Source organism: Carcharodon carcharias, chromosome 11 (genome assembly GCF_017639515.1).
Source record: "Carcharodon carcharias isolate sCarCar2 chromosome 11, sCarCar2.pri, whole genome shotgun sequence".
Lineage (NCBI taxonomy): Eukaryota > Metazoa > Chordata > Chondrichthyes > Lamniformes > Lamnidae > Carcharodon > Carcharodon carcharias.
In genome coordinates, this window is record NC_054477.1 from 151,395,934 (window position 1) to 151,411,672 (window position 15,739).

General features: G+C 40.4%; 1 protein-coding gene across 6 annotated transcripts in view; it reads right to left on the reverse strand.

Moving 5' to 3' along the window:
* The window catches only part of pibf1 (progesterone immunomodulatory binding factor 1), a 136,751-nt gene that overhangs the window by 36,897 nt on the left and 84,115 nt on the right, over positions 1-15,739 (reverse strand). For 4 of the 6 annotated variants that reach the window (XR_005944443.1, XM_041199373.1, XM_041199371.1 and 1 more), the window contains one exon: positions 4,395-4,497. The exons of the other annotated variants lie outside the window; for them this stretch is intronic. Coding sequence is in view for 3 of the 4 variants with exons in the window: in XM_041199373.1 (XP_041055307.1) it covers positions 4,395-4,497 (103 nt within the window). In the remaining variant the exon portion in view is untranslated. The remainder of the gene's footprint in view (positions 1-4,394; positions 4,498-15,739) is intronic. 6 annotated transcript variants of the gene reach the window in all.

The following is a 15,739-nucleotide window of genomic DNA, read 5'->3' on the forward strand; positions in this document are numbered from 1 at the left end:
AATCACATTTACTCACTCAAATGCTCAATAATGTCATCCCAGTGAGTGGTTAGATTTGATGGTTAAAAACTTCATGCTGACTAGAAATATTTAATGAATAGCTGATGTCCAAAGCCTTTTAATTTTCACCCTTTGCAGCAGAGGCCCATTTATAGTATAGAAAAATCAGGAAAGAGGAATTCTCAGACTCCACGGGCAGAATTTTGCCGTCGGCAAGCAGGGGGCGGGATCTGCTTGCCGGTGCGCAAAATGACACAGGAAGACATCGGGGTGACCCCCCCGACATTATCCCGCCCCGTTTAAATTTTCAGGAAGTGGGGGGCGCAGCAAAATCAGCTGTGCGCCCGCCGACCGGTCAATGGCCAATTGAGGCCATAGACATGATCATTTAAACAATTAAAGGACCTCTCCATCCAACCTTAAGGTTGGCGGGCAGGCCAGGAGCCCCGGCGGGCAATAGAAAAAACATGAAACCTCATCCACTGGAGGGTTGAGGTTTCATGCAGGGTTTTAAACAGTTTAATAAAGTTTTACTGTAATTTATGCACATGTCCCATCTCATATGACATTGTCACATGAGGGGGACATGTTAAGGATTATTTTTTATTTCTATTTTTAATCTTTTTAAAACTGTAAGCAATTTCCCTGAGGCAGCACTTAGCCTCAGGGAGATGTGCGCTCTTTCATGCACATGCACGAAAGAGCGCACTCTTGCTTTTGGGGAATTCCCCCCACACACACAGCGCTTCCCACCGGACGTCATGCTGGGCCAATTAAGGCCTGCCCATGTAAAATGGCGGCGAGACCTGCTTCTCTGGCAGGGATCGGCTCCCTGCCCGCCGGAGATGGGGTCGGGCCCGCCCGCCCGACACACAGAAAATTCTGCCCCATAACTCAGACGAGGAAATCCTACCGGCATTGTACTTTCGTAATGAACCCACGTGAGAAACAAAGGAAAATCTTGCAGTTTGCAGTAAGGTCAAGCTGAATGTTGCTTGCTAAGAGCAAATTATAGGGCTGATTCCCCAGCCAAGTGCTCACAAATAGTCGGACAATCAGTCGGTTGTCTTGCAGATTTTTTTTTTGCTCGTGCTAATCCTTGCTGGGGGAATTAGTCCTTATATTCCTAAATATGGTTTCCAGGAAGTCGTATGTGCTTACACTCTAAAACAGGCAACATGATTGGAGTTCCAAAGTCCACAAGTTTTACTACCGTGAATAAGAAAGGTGTAAGTATATTCCTTGTAAATTTTATATGCATATGGTAGTACAACCAAAGACATAAATCAATTAATCGACAACTGTAAAATTTGGTGTGAGAAAACTGACCATTTTACCAGGATAGTAAACTTTATAATGTTTCCCCAATTTTCATCCTTTCGAGGTGAAGCTAATTGCAGTAGTGGAATATTCCAGAGAGAATAAAAAATTACTGATTTTACCCTGATGTAAATAGACTTACTATTGATGTACCAAGCTGCAACAGCATCAGTTTTCCCTTGCCTGCTACAAAGGCCTCTGGGCTGGAGGGGCTGTAGCAATGAAAAGATAACCTGCAACTGTTATATTTTTGAATTTTTAATACATGACCTACTTCTTGAGTCAGCATCACTCTGGTAAGTAAGCCTCTTGTTCCCTGTAAGCCAGAGTTCACCATTCTTTATCTGCCCAATAGAGAGGTATACTGAGACCTAGGGATCGGACAGACAACTCCAATCACCAAATTCCAGTTTACTGGAATATATCACCTACCACTACCTGATCTCATCTTTGGTTGTCGATGAACATCCATTTTATCAGACTGAGGCTTTCTTTAACATTTAATTTTTAAAAATTCATTCACGGGATGTGGGCTTCGTTGGCTGGGCCAGCATTTATTGCCCATCCCTAGTTGCCCTTGAGAAAGTGGTGATGAGCTGCCTTCTTGAACCACTGCAGTCCATGTTGTGTAGGTACACCCACAGTAAATGAACAGTATATGAAAAGTATATTTAAAATAATTATAAATCTTCCAGTTCTTCCTTGATTGTCAAAACAGATACTCCTTCTTTGCCATCTCTCAAAACAAAATAAGTCCTTGGAACATAGGCACTCACTTCTCATGTGTTGAAACACTACCATGAAGCCACTTAATCAGCCTAATCTATTGGCCCTTTCCCTTGAGACACCTAACTCATATCTTTAAACCATGCCAAGCAACGTACCTGTCACGAAGCTATTAATGTATATAATATTTTGGAAAATATTTTTCTTTTAAAATAGACGTTTAGTCTGAGGGTGTGTCTTAATTAGATTAAAGTCAGCTAGTCTGGGTGCTTTGATATGTACTAGTTTGGGATGTAAACAGAGAGGTAGAGTGTATTTGCATTTTTTGAATAGAGCGGGGTGAAAACTTGACGCCTTTCTAGCAGCTACCAAGCAATATGTTTAAATTACTAATAAAATTGGTACAATGAATGGGGTTTCATTGTTAAAGGTAAAGTTCAAAGGGGCAAATGAGAATTTGAATTCAATCAGTGGTGGTAGGTATAACTTCAGTAGTTTTCAGGTGTGCAGGGCAGAGGCAATGTAAGATCAAAAGGCAGCTGCAAGCCTCCAACTGGTTCCACAGTGAAAAGAACCTCATTTTGAATTTGTCAGGTGAAAATGCTTTGCCTGGTGTGTGGGTTGCTGTTGCCTTAATTAGTTTGGGAATTTGTTAGAAGTTATGATAGGAGTAATTTGTAGCTATGTGTACATATATTTTAACTTGTGTAAATTAATAAAATGTTTCACTTGGTTTAATGTAAAGCCTTGAGAACTGGTGGTCTGATTCCTGAATTTAGAGTCACATCTCAAACATAACACTAAAGATTATAGGTTATGACAGTTGTTTAAAGTTTCCCTCTGGGATTTTTAAATAACTCTGTTTTACCACCTGCATCGGTCATAACATACAGCACATAAGGCTACTTAATAAGCTAAGAGCCCATGGTTTTGGGGGTAGTATGGATAGAGGATTGGCTAACTAATAGGATTCAGAGAGTTGGAATAATGGGGGCATTTTTGGGATGGCAACTTGTAAATAGTGGAGTGCCACAGGGATCAGTGCTGGGGCTTCAATTATTTACAACATATATTAATGACTTAGATGAGGGAAGTGAATGTACTATCGCTAAGTATGCGGATGACAAAAATATGTGGGAAGGCAAATGGTGAGGATGACACAAGGAGTCTACAGAAGGATATACTTGGCAGATAGAATATAATGTGGGAAAATGTGAGGTTATGCACTTTGACAGGAAGGATAGAGGAGGTGAATATTATTTACGTGGAAAAAGACTGCAGAAGGTTGCAGCACAGAAGGATTTGGGAGTTTTTGTGCATGCATCTCAAAAAGCTAACATACAAGTTCAACAGATAATAGGGAAGGCCAATGGAATGCTGGCCTTTACTTCAAAGGGAATGGAGTATAAAAATAGGGAAGTCTTGCTAAAACGATACAAGGCACTAGACAGACCACACCTAAAATACTGTGAACAATTTTGGTTCTCTTATCTAATGAAAGGTATACTAGCAATGGAGGCAATCCAGAGAAGGTTCACTAGGTTGATCCCGGGTATGGAGGGATTTTCTTATGAGGAGAGGTTGAGTCGGTTGGGTCTGTATTCATTGGAGTTTACAAGAATGAGAGGTGACCTTATTGAAACATATAAGATTTTTAGGGGACTTGACAGAGTAGATGCTGAGAGGCTGTTTTTCCTTGTAGGAGAGTCTAGGGCCAGAGGGCATAATCTCAGAGTAAGGGGGCACCCATTTAAAACAGAGATAGGGGGGAATTTCCTCTCTCAGAGTAGTGAACCTGTGGGAAATCTTTACCTCAGAGGGCTGTAGAAGCTGGGTCATTAAGTATATTCAAGGCTGAGAAAGACAGGTTTTTAATCAGTAAGGGAATCAAGGGTTATAGGGAAAAGGCAGGAAAGTGGAGTTGAGGATTATCAGAACTGCCATAATCTCATTGAATGGTGGAACAGATTTGATGGGCTGAATGGCCTACTTCTACTCCTATGTCTTATGGTCTTAAAAGAACAGCCCAGGAGATAAATCACACAGAATGCTTACAACTGAATGGGATAGCTTGATTCATTAATTAGCGCCAAATACTTTGAATAACCTGTTTTGATGGGTTGCCATCTGGATTCAAAGCCAATGCCGAAACTATCTAGGCAAGGAATTTGTGAACTATGCACATCTCAGCCCTAACTGGATGTACGATTATTAGCCAGGCTGCAATGTAATTTCCTACAAATTTAAGAAACAGCAAGCAATAAGTGACCTTCATCCAGTATCTACTGTGGCCAGTAATAAATAATACATTGTAGATAAACATGCTTAATTTCTGACATATTATTTACCTCTTGATTTAATTCATTAGCATGGATCTTCTGACAATCTAAGTCTCTTCGAAGGAGTGAATTTTGCTTTTCCAATTGCAACAGCCTTCTTGCAAGATGAACACTGAGAGAAGAAAGGGGTTTGCAATCAATGGACTGAAGTACATTTGTTCATACAGAATTACGGTGTTCCACAATGCTTCCATGATTACATATTTCTCAATTCAGCTGGTTGCTAAATAAGCTTACCATTTGTGATCCAAGGATTGGGAATGCAAATAGTTAGATTGAAGAAAAATATAAGATTAATTTTGTATGATTAAATTGAGTGGAGAGCTACACTTTTCACCAGTATCAGCTTCAGTGCTCTAAAAAGCTTGCATTTGCCAGTGATGGAATACATTAATCAGACAGGACAGAATATCCATCACTTGATCCTACAAAGTGATGTGGGATCATGTGGTCTGTTCCTCAGTTTTATCATTACGCAAAGGTAACTTGTGCTGGTTGAACTAAGTGAATCCAATCATAACTGCTGTATGGTATGTTCAGCTTACAGTAATCAAAGCAGCTCAACAAAATGTATCAAGCCTTGGAGCATCTACTCTGTTCAACACCTCTGTTTCAACCCCTCTGCAATTGCCAAACTTGGTACCCAATGCTGTTTCAGCCATGCTCAATACAACCTTTAAGAAGAGCATCACAACTTTCATTTGCAGCCCTGTGAACTGAACACTTGCTTGAATTTTCAGAAAAAAAATCCACACCTGAAACATTAATCTGTATTTTCTTTTTACAAGAGAAATTGATTTGTTCATCTTAAAAAACATGAATTCTGTTGAATGCTAAAACCAAGTAAATATACCAGTGATGAAATCTCAACTCAGTGAACCACATAAAACCACACAGATCATTTTGTAAATACCTCAGTTGCTGAATGACAGACTTTGTATATCTATAACGTAAAGAAACATGCCTTTCTAAATAAAAATGCACTTCCAAAGATTAAAAACTGTTCCACATGATTGGGAATCAAATCCCATACCCAATTCAGCAACATCAATGTTCCTATAGAAAATAAAATTGAAACAAAATAAATCATGCAGTTATGGTTATATATTGGGAAATCTGCCACTGAATGCAGCATGTAGGGGCAACAACTTGAACGGCGTGTTATTGATAATAATGAGATCATGTTTGGTTACTATTTCATTTAGTTTGCATGAGAGGCAGGAAAAGACCTGCAAAACAGTGAATTCATGTTCTGTAAGGTTCCAGAAGTCCTTCACATAACACTTCTTTTATTTCAACAACTACAAAAATGAGTGCGCCTAGCACTGATTGCTGAAATAATCTGAAAACAGTTTCTAATGTGTGTGAAGGACTATCAAAAATATACTATCAAATTTATATGGAAATAATTAATTCAGAAAATGCATATTTACTCATATATTACATATTACTCATAGCACAAGTTAGCTTACTGATCTTTAAGTGTAGGCACAATTTTCTGAAACAACTTATATTCCATAAAATGTGCTCGTAACAAGTATTGCATGTCAAGAGAAGTCAGAGGGATGATTGTCCCAGGTACCTTTTCCTCATTTAAGACTGCTTCTTAGTATCCTACGTTTAATTATTTTAAACACAGGACATGCTGTAGGGATAATTCCTCAGAGACGCTCCCCACAGACAAATTCATGACATCAGTTCACAAGTATATGGCTTGAACAGAATGACCAGCAAAACAAAGTTTCTTCTGATAATTCACAATCGCTTTACTGAATTACCCACAGCCCTCAGAGAAGGGCTGCATTCAGCAATCACTAAATACAGTTACAATTAGTTACCTTACCCGGAACCCTGTCCGGTCAGAAGCTAAACTCCTACCTTGTTCCTAACATAACATTTAAATCTTTATATCCTAACTTAATATTTACAATCACCCCTCGGTTGGTCTTCCAATGGTGTTTGAGGTCCCTCAGAGGAGTTGACCAAACTCTACCAACTTCCTTGACTGCCTGCAGAAAACAGTGGCATCCAACAATTCCTGTCTTCGATTAGACCAATTCTGTTGCTGGCCTGGCCAACCCATTTCAATGTCCAGTAGTTGGCATTCTTAGTTTATTCTACGCAGAGTCCAGGCAAATATGATCAGCTCATCCTAGTTGTCTTTTTATGGAAATTATATCCCAGATGAATATGATCAGCTCAAATCATACCATCAGCTCATCATGCCAAACACATCTTCCCTTCACCCCCTTGTCAGCATTCCGCAGGGATCGTTCCCTCCGGCACACCCTGGTTCACTCCTCCATCATCCCCTACGCCTCAACCCCTTCCCTTGGCACCTTCCATGTAACTGCAGAAGGTGCAACACCTGCCCCTTTACTGCCCCCTTCCTCACTGTCCAAGGGCCCAAACACTCCTTTCAAGTGAAGCAGCACTTCATTTGCACTTCCCTCAATTTAGTCTACTGCATTCGCTGCTCCCAGTGCAGTCTCTCTACATTGGAGGCAACAAACGCAGACTGGGTGACTGCTTTGCGGAACACCTTTGGTCTGTCCACAAGCATTACCCAGACCTCCCTGTTGCTTGCCATTTCAACACACCACACTGCTCTCATGCCCACATGTCTGTTCTTGGCTTGCTGCAAAGTTCCAGTGAAGCTCAACACAAACTGGAGGAACAGCAGCTCATCTTCCGACTAGGCACTTTACAGCCTTCTGGATTTAACATTGAATTCAACAACTTCAGATCATAAAACTCTCTCCTCCATCCTTACCCCCTTTTAGATCCCCTTTTTTCTAATAATTATTACATTTTAAAAAATATATTTTTCTTTTCCCACCTATTTCTATTATTTTCAAATTTATTTCCATCCATTGTTTTATCTCTACCTTTCAGCCTATTTCAATTCCGCTCCCCCCCCACCCCCCTCCCCTCCCCTTCAGGGCTATCTGTCACTTGCTCATCCTGCTTTCTACCCTTAATTTTAACCTTAACACATCCTTTAGCTAATATCACCGCTGTCAACACCCCTTTGTCCTTTTGTCCATGACATCTTTGGCAATCTCTCCTTTGCCTCCACCTATCACTGGCCCTCTATCCAGCCCCACCTGTCTCCCCCCCACCAACCAAATAGCTTATATTTCACCTCATTTCTATTTCTCTTTAGTTCTGATGAAGAGTCATACGGACTCAAAACGTTAACTCTGTCTTCCTCTCCACAGATGCTGTCAGGCCTGCTGAGTTTTTCCAGCTATTTTTGTTTTTGTTTCAGATTTCCAACATCTGCAGTATTTTGCTTTTATTTTGGTCAGCTGCTGGTTTGAGGCACCTGGCTCCAAGGTGGATGAAAGTTTGAATATCAATGGCCTGTTCCTTGTTGCCATTGTATTGGGTAACCAGTCTCTTAATTGCGTTAACCAATGGCAGTAATGGCATTGCCCTGGTACCATTGTTCTGTGATAGCAATCAATGTCCAAATCCCTTTGACGAGTCACTGTCTTTTTCTAAATGTCTGAATTAACCCCTTGCTGCACAGCCCCGTGCTGTTGGCTGCAGCTTGCTTTCTGTATTGTGGTAAAAAACATGAGGTCGAAACATGCCCGTGGGTTTGGGGATTTGATCCTACATCTCCCTCCTTTAATATCTCTTTTAATCCTTAAATGAGAGATTACTGCTCAGTCACATGTCTTCTGCCAACCAAGGGTGACTGTAAGTATTTTCTCCACTTTAACTAACAAAGTTACGTACATAATCATCTAAGCAGTTATCCATTTTACAACATCCTTTCTCTTACTTTTGAGGTTGCACGTAACCATACAAACATCTGGCTTTCTTACATCTATGTCTTCTCAAATCACACAGTAAATATAACAGAATAATGAATTGCACAACAACAAAAAAAAGAGCAATACGGATCCAGGGATGGATCTGAATATTAGTGCCAAAATCTACCCCTAGTATAACTGATCCTTCTGGAGTGAAACAATTTATCCATTGTAATTTGAATGTGATCTCTGAATATCAGCTTAGCTTGATACTCCTTTTGGTATCATACTCCCGACCTGCAGATCACCTCACTCAATATCATTAAAATATCATGCACAGACTTAAAAAGATTCTCCAGCTCTCCCATCATCTGTACCCATCTTGATTTCACTCACTCAGGGGTTGCTCACCTGTCTTGTAGTCTTGCAAATTTCTATGCTTTTCACACCTCAAAAATGTTCTAAATCCAAATAAACAGTGTTGTTGGGCTGACAGGTTTCTTGTAATATTTAACTCATTTTGTCCTCAAAAACCCTCTTTTTTAAACCCGTAGAAACCACCTAGGCTGTGTATGCCTTTTTGCTTTCCTAGAATTCCTTTGAATTTCAGGTAATTTTTCCACAAAATGTTTAGAATACCAACTCATATGAATTTAAATTAATTCATCAATTCCAATTTCCTGTGCCCAGACCTATTAGTTTTGAAAAGTCTGACACTGATTGATCAATGTGTCCATATTAGATCTCCCATACTCAAGCGTCCTGTCTTGGGAAATAACCAATGTCCTGAATGGGTTAAGGCCAGGAAGGATGTAGAACCATTTACCATGGTCTTCATAATTCAGAACTGCAATATGATGATATATTTGGCACCATTACAACATGACTGCAAATGCAAAAATATATTGATGCATTCTTTTTCTTGTTGATGGTGCCCTTTTAATAAAACTCACCATTTTACAAATTACATTTGTTGTTGTTTTCCAACTGAAGTCAATGTGCTGAGAACAAAAAAATCTAAAATTAAGGCATTGTTTAACAATATTGGCAATTTGGACAAGCAATACCAATATGTGTACTCTCCAATAAAATTTCATGGATAAATGTCTGAAACTCAAACAGCGGAGGAAATAAACACAACCAAGGACTCCCTGAGATTTGTCCACAGGGTACTGAGATGAAACCACGTGTCTTCAGCAATCTCATCTGTGTCCCTGCTGCAGCTTGCCACCCGTGGATTCCAAATAGGACTGGGAGAATGTCATTGATCTGGTAAGCCATACAGAGACCGCGAGGTACCATTTCCCTCAGGTAACAGATATACAGAGTGCCACTTGATTCAGTCAGCAAGCTCTTGGCCTGCCAGCTGTGACAGGATCCAGTTACAGAAGTCCTAATTCTGGGGACAGTACAGGGTAGCTTATTCTCATGCTATGGCTGGATCAAACTGAATTAGTTCCTATTTGCTAAAAACAGAGAGGCTATTTCCTGCTGCTGATAATATTTGCATCTATTTTTCTGACATTGAAGCATAAAGTATTGGGTCTGTGCTTTCCCCTTTGATGGAATATGCCATATACTCCAGCAATCAGGAAATACTGGAAACAGATAACATCTGTGCATTGCCAGCATTTTCTATTTTATTCAAATTCCCCAAACTGAAAGACCTTTTCAGAAGGAGGATCTATGTCACCAGGGATGAATGTGATAAGTCACTATGAAGTATGATGGAATGTATGCAGAGTTATGAAAAATAGCAACATAGTCAATGTCAGAAATGTTAGATTGTTTTTAGTTTCTGTTCCCTAGCCTGAACATTGCCAGTTGACTTTGAGGCTAGGGGGGAAAAGGCAGAGGTGAGGATGCAAAGGTTTCACGTGTATAGAAAAGTGAAGGGGTACCAGACTCAATGGCACCAAGGAGAGAGGGGTAGAATAAGTGGTGGAGATGGTAAAGTAGTAGCTGAGTCATTTTTTTCCCCAGCAATTCAAACCCCTGTAGCTACCGGTGGCTTATTTCAGTGCCACGTCTCCCCAAGAAAGGAAAGAACAAAAGGAAACAGAGAGGGAGTGTATTAAGGGGAAAAAAACAGCAAAGTGAAAAACAGATGCAGAAGTATACAAGTGATAGAATCAGCAACACAACGACATCAGAAACACGTAAAGAGTGACCATATTCTCTGATTTATAGCACAAACTTGAGGGAATCTATTATATCTAGAAAGATACTTGAAGGCCTATGTCACTCTGTTAGCTTTTATGCTCATATTTGAAAAAGCTGAGAAACTCTATGGCATCTTCCACCAATAGGATTAGGATGTCAACCATAGAAATGCAAAAGGGAATCAGCAACTCAGAGCAAGGAAAATTAAAGATGATGGCTGTTGATAAGTGACTGCATTATTCAGTAAGCCAACATTTCCGCACAAGTTGCAATTATTTTCTCCTTATCACAGCTCCTCCTACATAATGAAGCGTCAATTTAGTAAGACTGTAACTGTTGTTTAAAAGCAATCTCCTGGTACTTTATCATACCTGCCATCTTATGTTCCGTTGAGGCCTGGATATGCTCTTGTTAAACCTGAGTGATTTCCAATTGCATGCCATGACTGCTTGTCAAGATAGGAGTTTTACCCAAATCTTTTTCACTTTGTTGTTTCCTATTTGTCAATAAGGAATCCAGCCTTTAAAATTAAAGTCAGCTTTACTAAATTAAATGCTATTAAAGTATTTAAAACTTCCTGACAACTAAAATTCAACTTTAGGTTTGTTTATATGTGAATGAATTTACATTCACCTTGCTTCATGATATTTTGTAAAAGGACCATAAAAACTATTAAGACCAGTAGTTACTGCCAATAACCTTAAAGTGTAGATGTTCACCAACTAAAGAAATTTCTTTATAAAAATTAATGTACATCACCAGTGTACAATAAGCCTTGAAATTACCAGATGTTACAAAAGCATTCAGCAACATCCTCTTACTCTGCATTTATTCTCAAGCAGTATAAAATGTATAGTAACAAAATAATGATAAAAATTAAACAAAAGTTATTATTTTAGTGCAAAAGTAATCAAATCTAATAAAAATTAAAGTCCAGATTCATTTCAACGGCTTTGCTTTTTCTGAATTTACTTTGACTGAAGATGTCTAGTATTTTTACTGTCTGCATTTCTCAAGGTTTTTTTAATTAAACTTATGTCCTAGAGCAGAACTGAAGGATAAGAATGGAATCTCAGAAATGTTTGAGAAGGACTAATTAGAAAATGAAGATCTGCTTCTGTTTAAACATCTAGCCATGTCTGTTTATTGAGATGTTAAACAATCTTGTTGAAAGCACTGATTGCATTATAAAACGTGGAAAAATATTGCAAAACAGAGTCTGAAACACAAGACTGATTGATAGCTTTTCCCCAATATTGGACATGCTAATTGAGTTTAAATGGCTGATATTTGTTGAATAAAACAGGTTTTTCATGAGCACATTTGTAACCAAATCTTTTTGAATCAAGCATATGGTCTATTAAATCTTTCACTTTTGAAGAGTTAAAGTAAAAAAGGATTCATTGAAGAGGGAAAGCAGCCAGCATACCTACAGAATTAGGGCAGGCAGGGACAAAGACATGACCCTCTGCATCCCCACCCATTTTAATATTCTGTCAATTCACCATCGGAAGTGACTGATGACATACTGTACATCCGGCCATGTGTGGGTGTGCATGGTGCAATTAATTTCAATGATGAAATGTAATCCATTGTACGTCCCATCATTTGCAACACAATAATAGACATGAGGGATGATTGTTTGTCCCTGGTCATCTAGTGTGCTATGGATAGTGCAGGGGGCTTAAAAAAATGTTTTAAAATTTATATTAGCAGCACAGAAGTCATTGGCAGTGTTGCACTGTAGCAGGGTTTTTAGGGGTCTTTATAAGTGCAAGTTCTTCAGAACTCTTGCAGAGACTGCTGGGGTGTGCTGGGAACTGTAGTTCTCAGCCTTCGAGGCCAGATCTCCATTTTCAAAAGTTAAGTTTTCTTCTTTATTTTCTTGGGCTTGCAACAGATGGGTACAGAGGCCCAGTCTGAAAGGGAACAGGAAATCAGGAATCAGGAGGAAGCAAAGAGAGTCAGGGTGGAGATTTAAAAAGGGCGGGAGCTGAGAGCCAGAGCAGAGATTTAAAAAGAGCGGGAGCTGGATTCAGGGCTGAAAGCGGCGCGAGGACAGAGCGAGAGTTCCGGGGAGACTCGGGGCTGAAAGCAGCGCGAGGACAGAGCAAGAGTTCCGGGGAGACTCGGGGCCGAAAGCGGAGCGAGGACGTCACGATTTAAAAAGTGACGCGATGCAGGGGAGGCAGCTGATTGGTAAGTAGGGTCAGGTGAGTACTTCTGCTTCTACTTTTTCTGCTAATTAAACTGCTGCAGTCTATTAGCTTAAACAAAATAAGGTGAGGACTTTGGACTGTAGTGGGAGTGTTTGGAGTGGAATAAGGCCCCAGGTGTAATTAGTATTCTTTAAAGGGAGTAACTAATGAGCTCAATCTAAAGGGAAGTCATGGCAGCAGAGCTCGCTCCCATGATATGCTCCTTCTGTGCTATGTGAGAAGTCAGGGCCACTGCCAGCGTCCCTGGCGACCATGTGTGCAGGTGTGTCCAGCCGCAGCTACTGGCTAACCGCATTTTGGAGCTGCAGCTGTGGGTGAATTCACTATGGAGTATCCGCGATGCTGAGATTATCGTGGACAGCAAGGTCAGTGAGGTGGTCACACGGCAGGTAAAAAGATTGAACAGGCAGAAAGGGGTTGGGTGACCACCAGGCAGAGTAGAGGAAGACAGGTAGCACAGAAGTCCCCTGTGGCCATCCCCCTCTCTAACAGATGCATCATTTTGGATACTGTTGGGGGAGACAACTTATCAGGGGGAAGCAACAGGAGCCAAGTCCATGGAACCACGGGTGGCTCTGCTGCACAAGAGGGGAGGAAGGAGAGTGGCAGGGCTATAGTGATAGATTCAATAGTAAGGGGAACAGGCAGGTGTTCCTGTGGCCACAAAAAGCACTCCAGGATGGCATGTTGCCTCCCTGGTGCCAGGGTCAAAGATTCACGGAGAGGCTGCAGGGCATTCTGAAAGGGGAGGGTGAACAGCCAGTGGTCGTGATACATATTGGTACCATGACATAGGTAAAAAAAAAAAGATGAGGTCCTACAAGCTGAATATGGCAAGTTAGGACATAAATTAAAAAGCAGGACCTCAAAAGTGGTGATCTCAAAATTACTACCAGTGCCATGCACTAGCGAAAGTAGGAATAACAGGATACATCAGATGAATACGTGGCTGAAGAAATAGTGTGTGGGGGGGGGGGGGGCAGAATTCAGATTCCTGGGACATTGGGACTGGGGAAGAGGGAGGACCAGTACAAACAGGACTGGTTGCATCTGGGTAGGGCTGGGACCAAGGTTCTTGGGAGGGTGTTTGCTAGTGTGGTCGGGGAGGGTTTAAACTAGAATGGCAGGGGGATGGGAACCTGAGCAGGGAGAAACAAGGATAGAAACAAATAACAGAAAAGTACGAAGCAAAAGAGGAAGGCAGGAAAAACAAGGGTGAAAAACAAATGGGGTCATAGTGCAAAATAAAGCTAAGATGACCAACAAGGTTATAAAAACAAGTCTAAAGGTATTGCATCTTAATGCGCGGAGCATTCACAATAAGGTAGGTGAATTAACAGCACAAATAAATATAAACAATTATGATAAAATTGCAATATATCATTTTGCAATGATAGGGAGAGACATGGCTACAGGGTGACCAAGGATAGGATATGAACATCAAGAGGTATTCAATATTTAGGAAGGGCAGACAAATGGGGAAAGGAGGTGGGGTGGCATTGTTAATAAAGGAGGAAATCAATGCAATAGTGAGGAAGGATATTGGCTTGGAAAATCATGATGTGGAATCTGTTTGGGTGGAGATAAGAAACACCGAGGGGCAGAAAACGTTGGTGGGGGAGGTCTATAGGCCCCCAAACAGTAATGGAAATGTAAGGAAAGGCATTAAGCAGGAAATTAGAGACACATGCAATAAGGGTACAACTGTAATCATGGGTGACTTTAATACACATGTAGATTGGACAAACAAAAATAGTAATAATACTGTGGAAGAGGATTTCCTGGAGTGTGTACATGGCGGTCTTTTAGACCAATACGTTGAGAAACCAACTAGAGAGCAGGCTAAACTAGACTGTGTATTGTGCAATGAGAAAGGATTAATTAACTAATTAACAATCTTGTTATGCTCCCCTTGGGGAAGAGCGACCATAAAATTACAGAATTGTTCATTTGGGTGGAGAGTGAAGGAGTTGAATCCGAAACTAGGGTCTTGAATCTAAATAAAGGAAACTGCAAAGGTATGCGGCACGAGTTGGCAATGATGGATTGGGGAATCTTACTAAAAGGATTGACAGTGGATAGATAATGGCTAATATTTCAGGAACATATGCATGAATAGCAACAATTATTCATTTCTGTCTGGCGCTAAAATAAAACAGGAAAGGTGGCTCAACCATGGCTTACAAAAGAAATTAGGGATAGTGTTAGATCCAAAGAGGAGACATATAAAATTGCCAGGAAAAGCAGCAAGCCTGAGGATTGGGAGCAGTTTAGGCTTCAGCATAAGAGGGCAAAAAGATTGATCAAGAAGGGGAAAATGGAGAATGAGAGTAAACTTGCAAGGAACTTAAAAACTGACTGTTTCTAAAAATATGTGAAGAGAGAGGATTAGGAAAGACAAACATAGATCTCTTACAGTCAGAAATGGGAGAAATTATAATGGGGAACAAAGAAATGGCAGAAGAATTGAACACATATTTTGGTTCTGTCTTCACAAAAGAAGACACAAATAATTTCCCAGAAATGTTAGGGAACCAAGGGATGTGAGCGGGAGGAGTTGAAGAAACTCAGTAATAGTAAAAAAATGGTGCTAGAGAAATTAATGGGGTTAAAGGCTGAAAAATCCCAAGGGCCTGATAATCTACATCCCAGGGTACTAAAGGAAGTGGCCCTGGAAATACTGGATGCATTGGTGGTCATCTTCCAAAGTTCTAATAGACTCTGGAGCAGTTCCTACAGATTGGAGCATGGCAAATGTAACCCCACTATTTAAAAAAGGAAGGAGAGAAAAAACAGAGAATTACAGACCAGTTAGTCTAACATCAGTAGTGGAGAAAATGTTAGAGTCTATTATAAATGACGTGGGATCTGAACACTTGGAAAGCATTAACGGGATTAGACAAAGTCACCATGGGTTTATAAAAGGGAAATCATGTTTAAATAATCTAGTTTTTTGAGGATGTAACTAGTAGAATAGACAAGGGAGAATCAGTGGATGAGGTGTATTTGGATTTCAAGAAGGCTTTTGACAAGGCCCCACATAAGAGGCTAATGGGAAAAATTAAAGCATGTGGGACTGGGGGTAATATGCTGGCAAGCATTGAGAATTGGTTGACAGACCGGAAATAGAAAGTGGGAATAAATGGTTTTTTTTTTTCCGGATGGCAGGTGGTGACTAGTGGTGTACCACAGGGATCAGTGCTTGGGC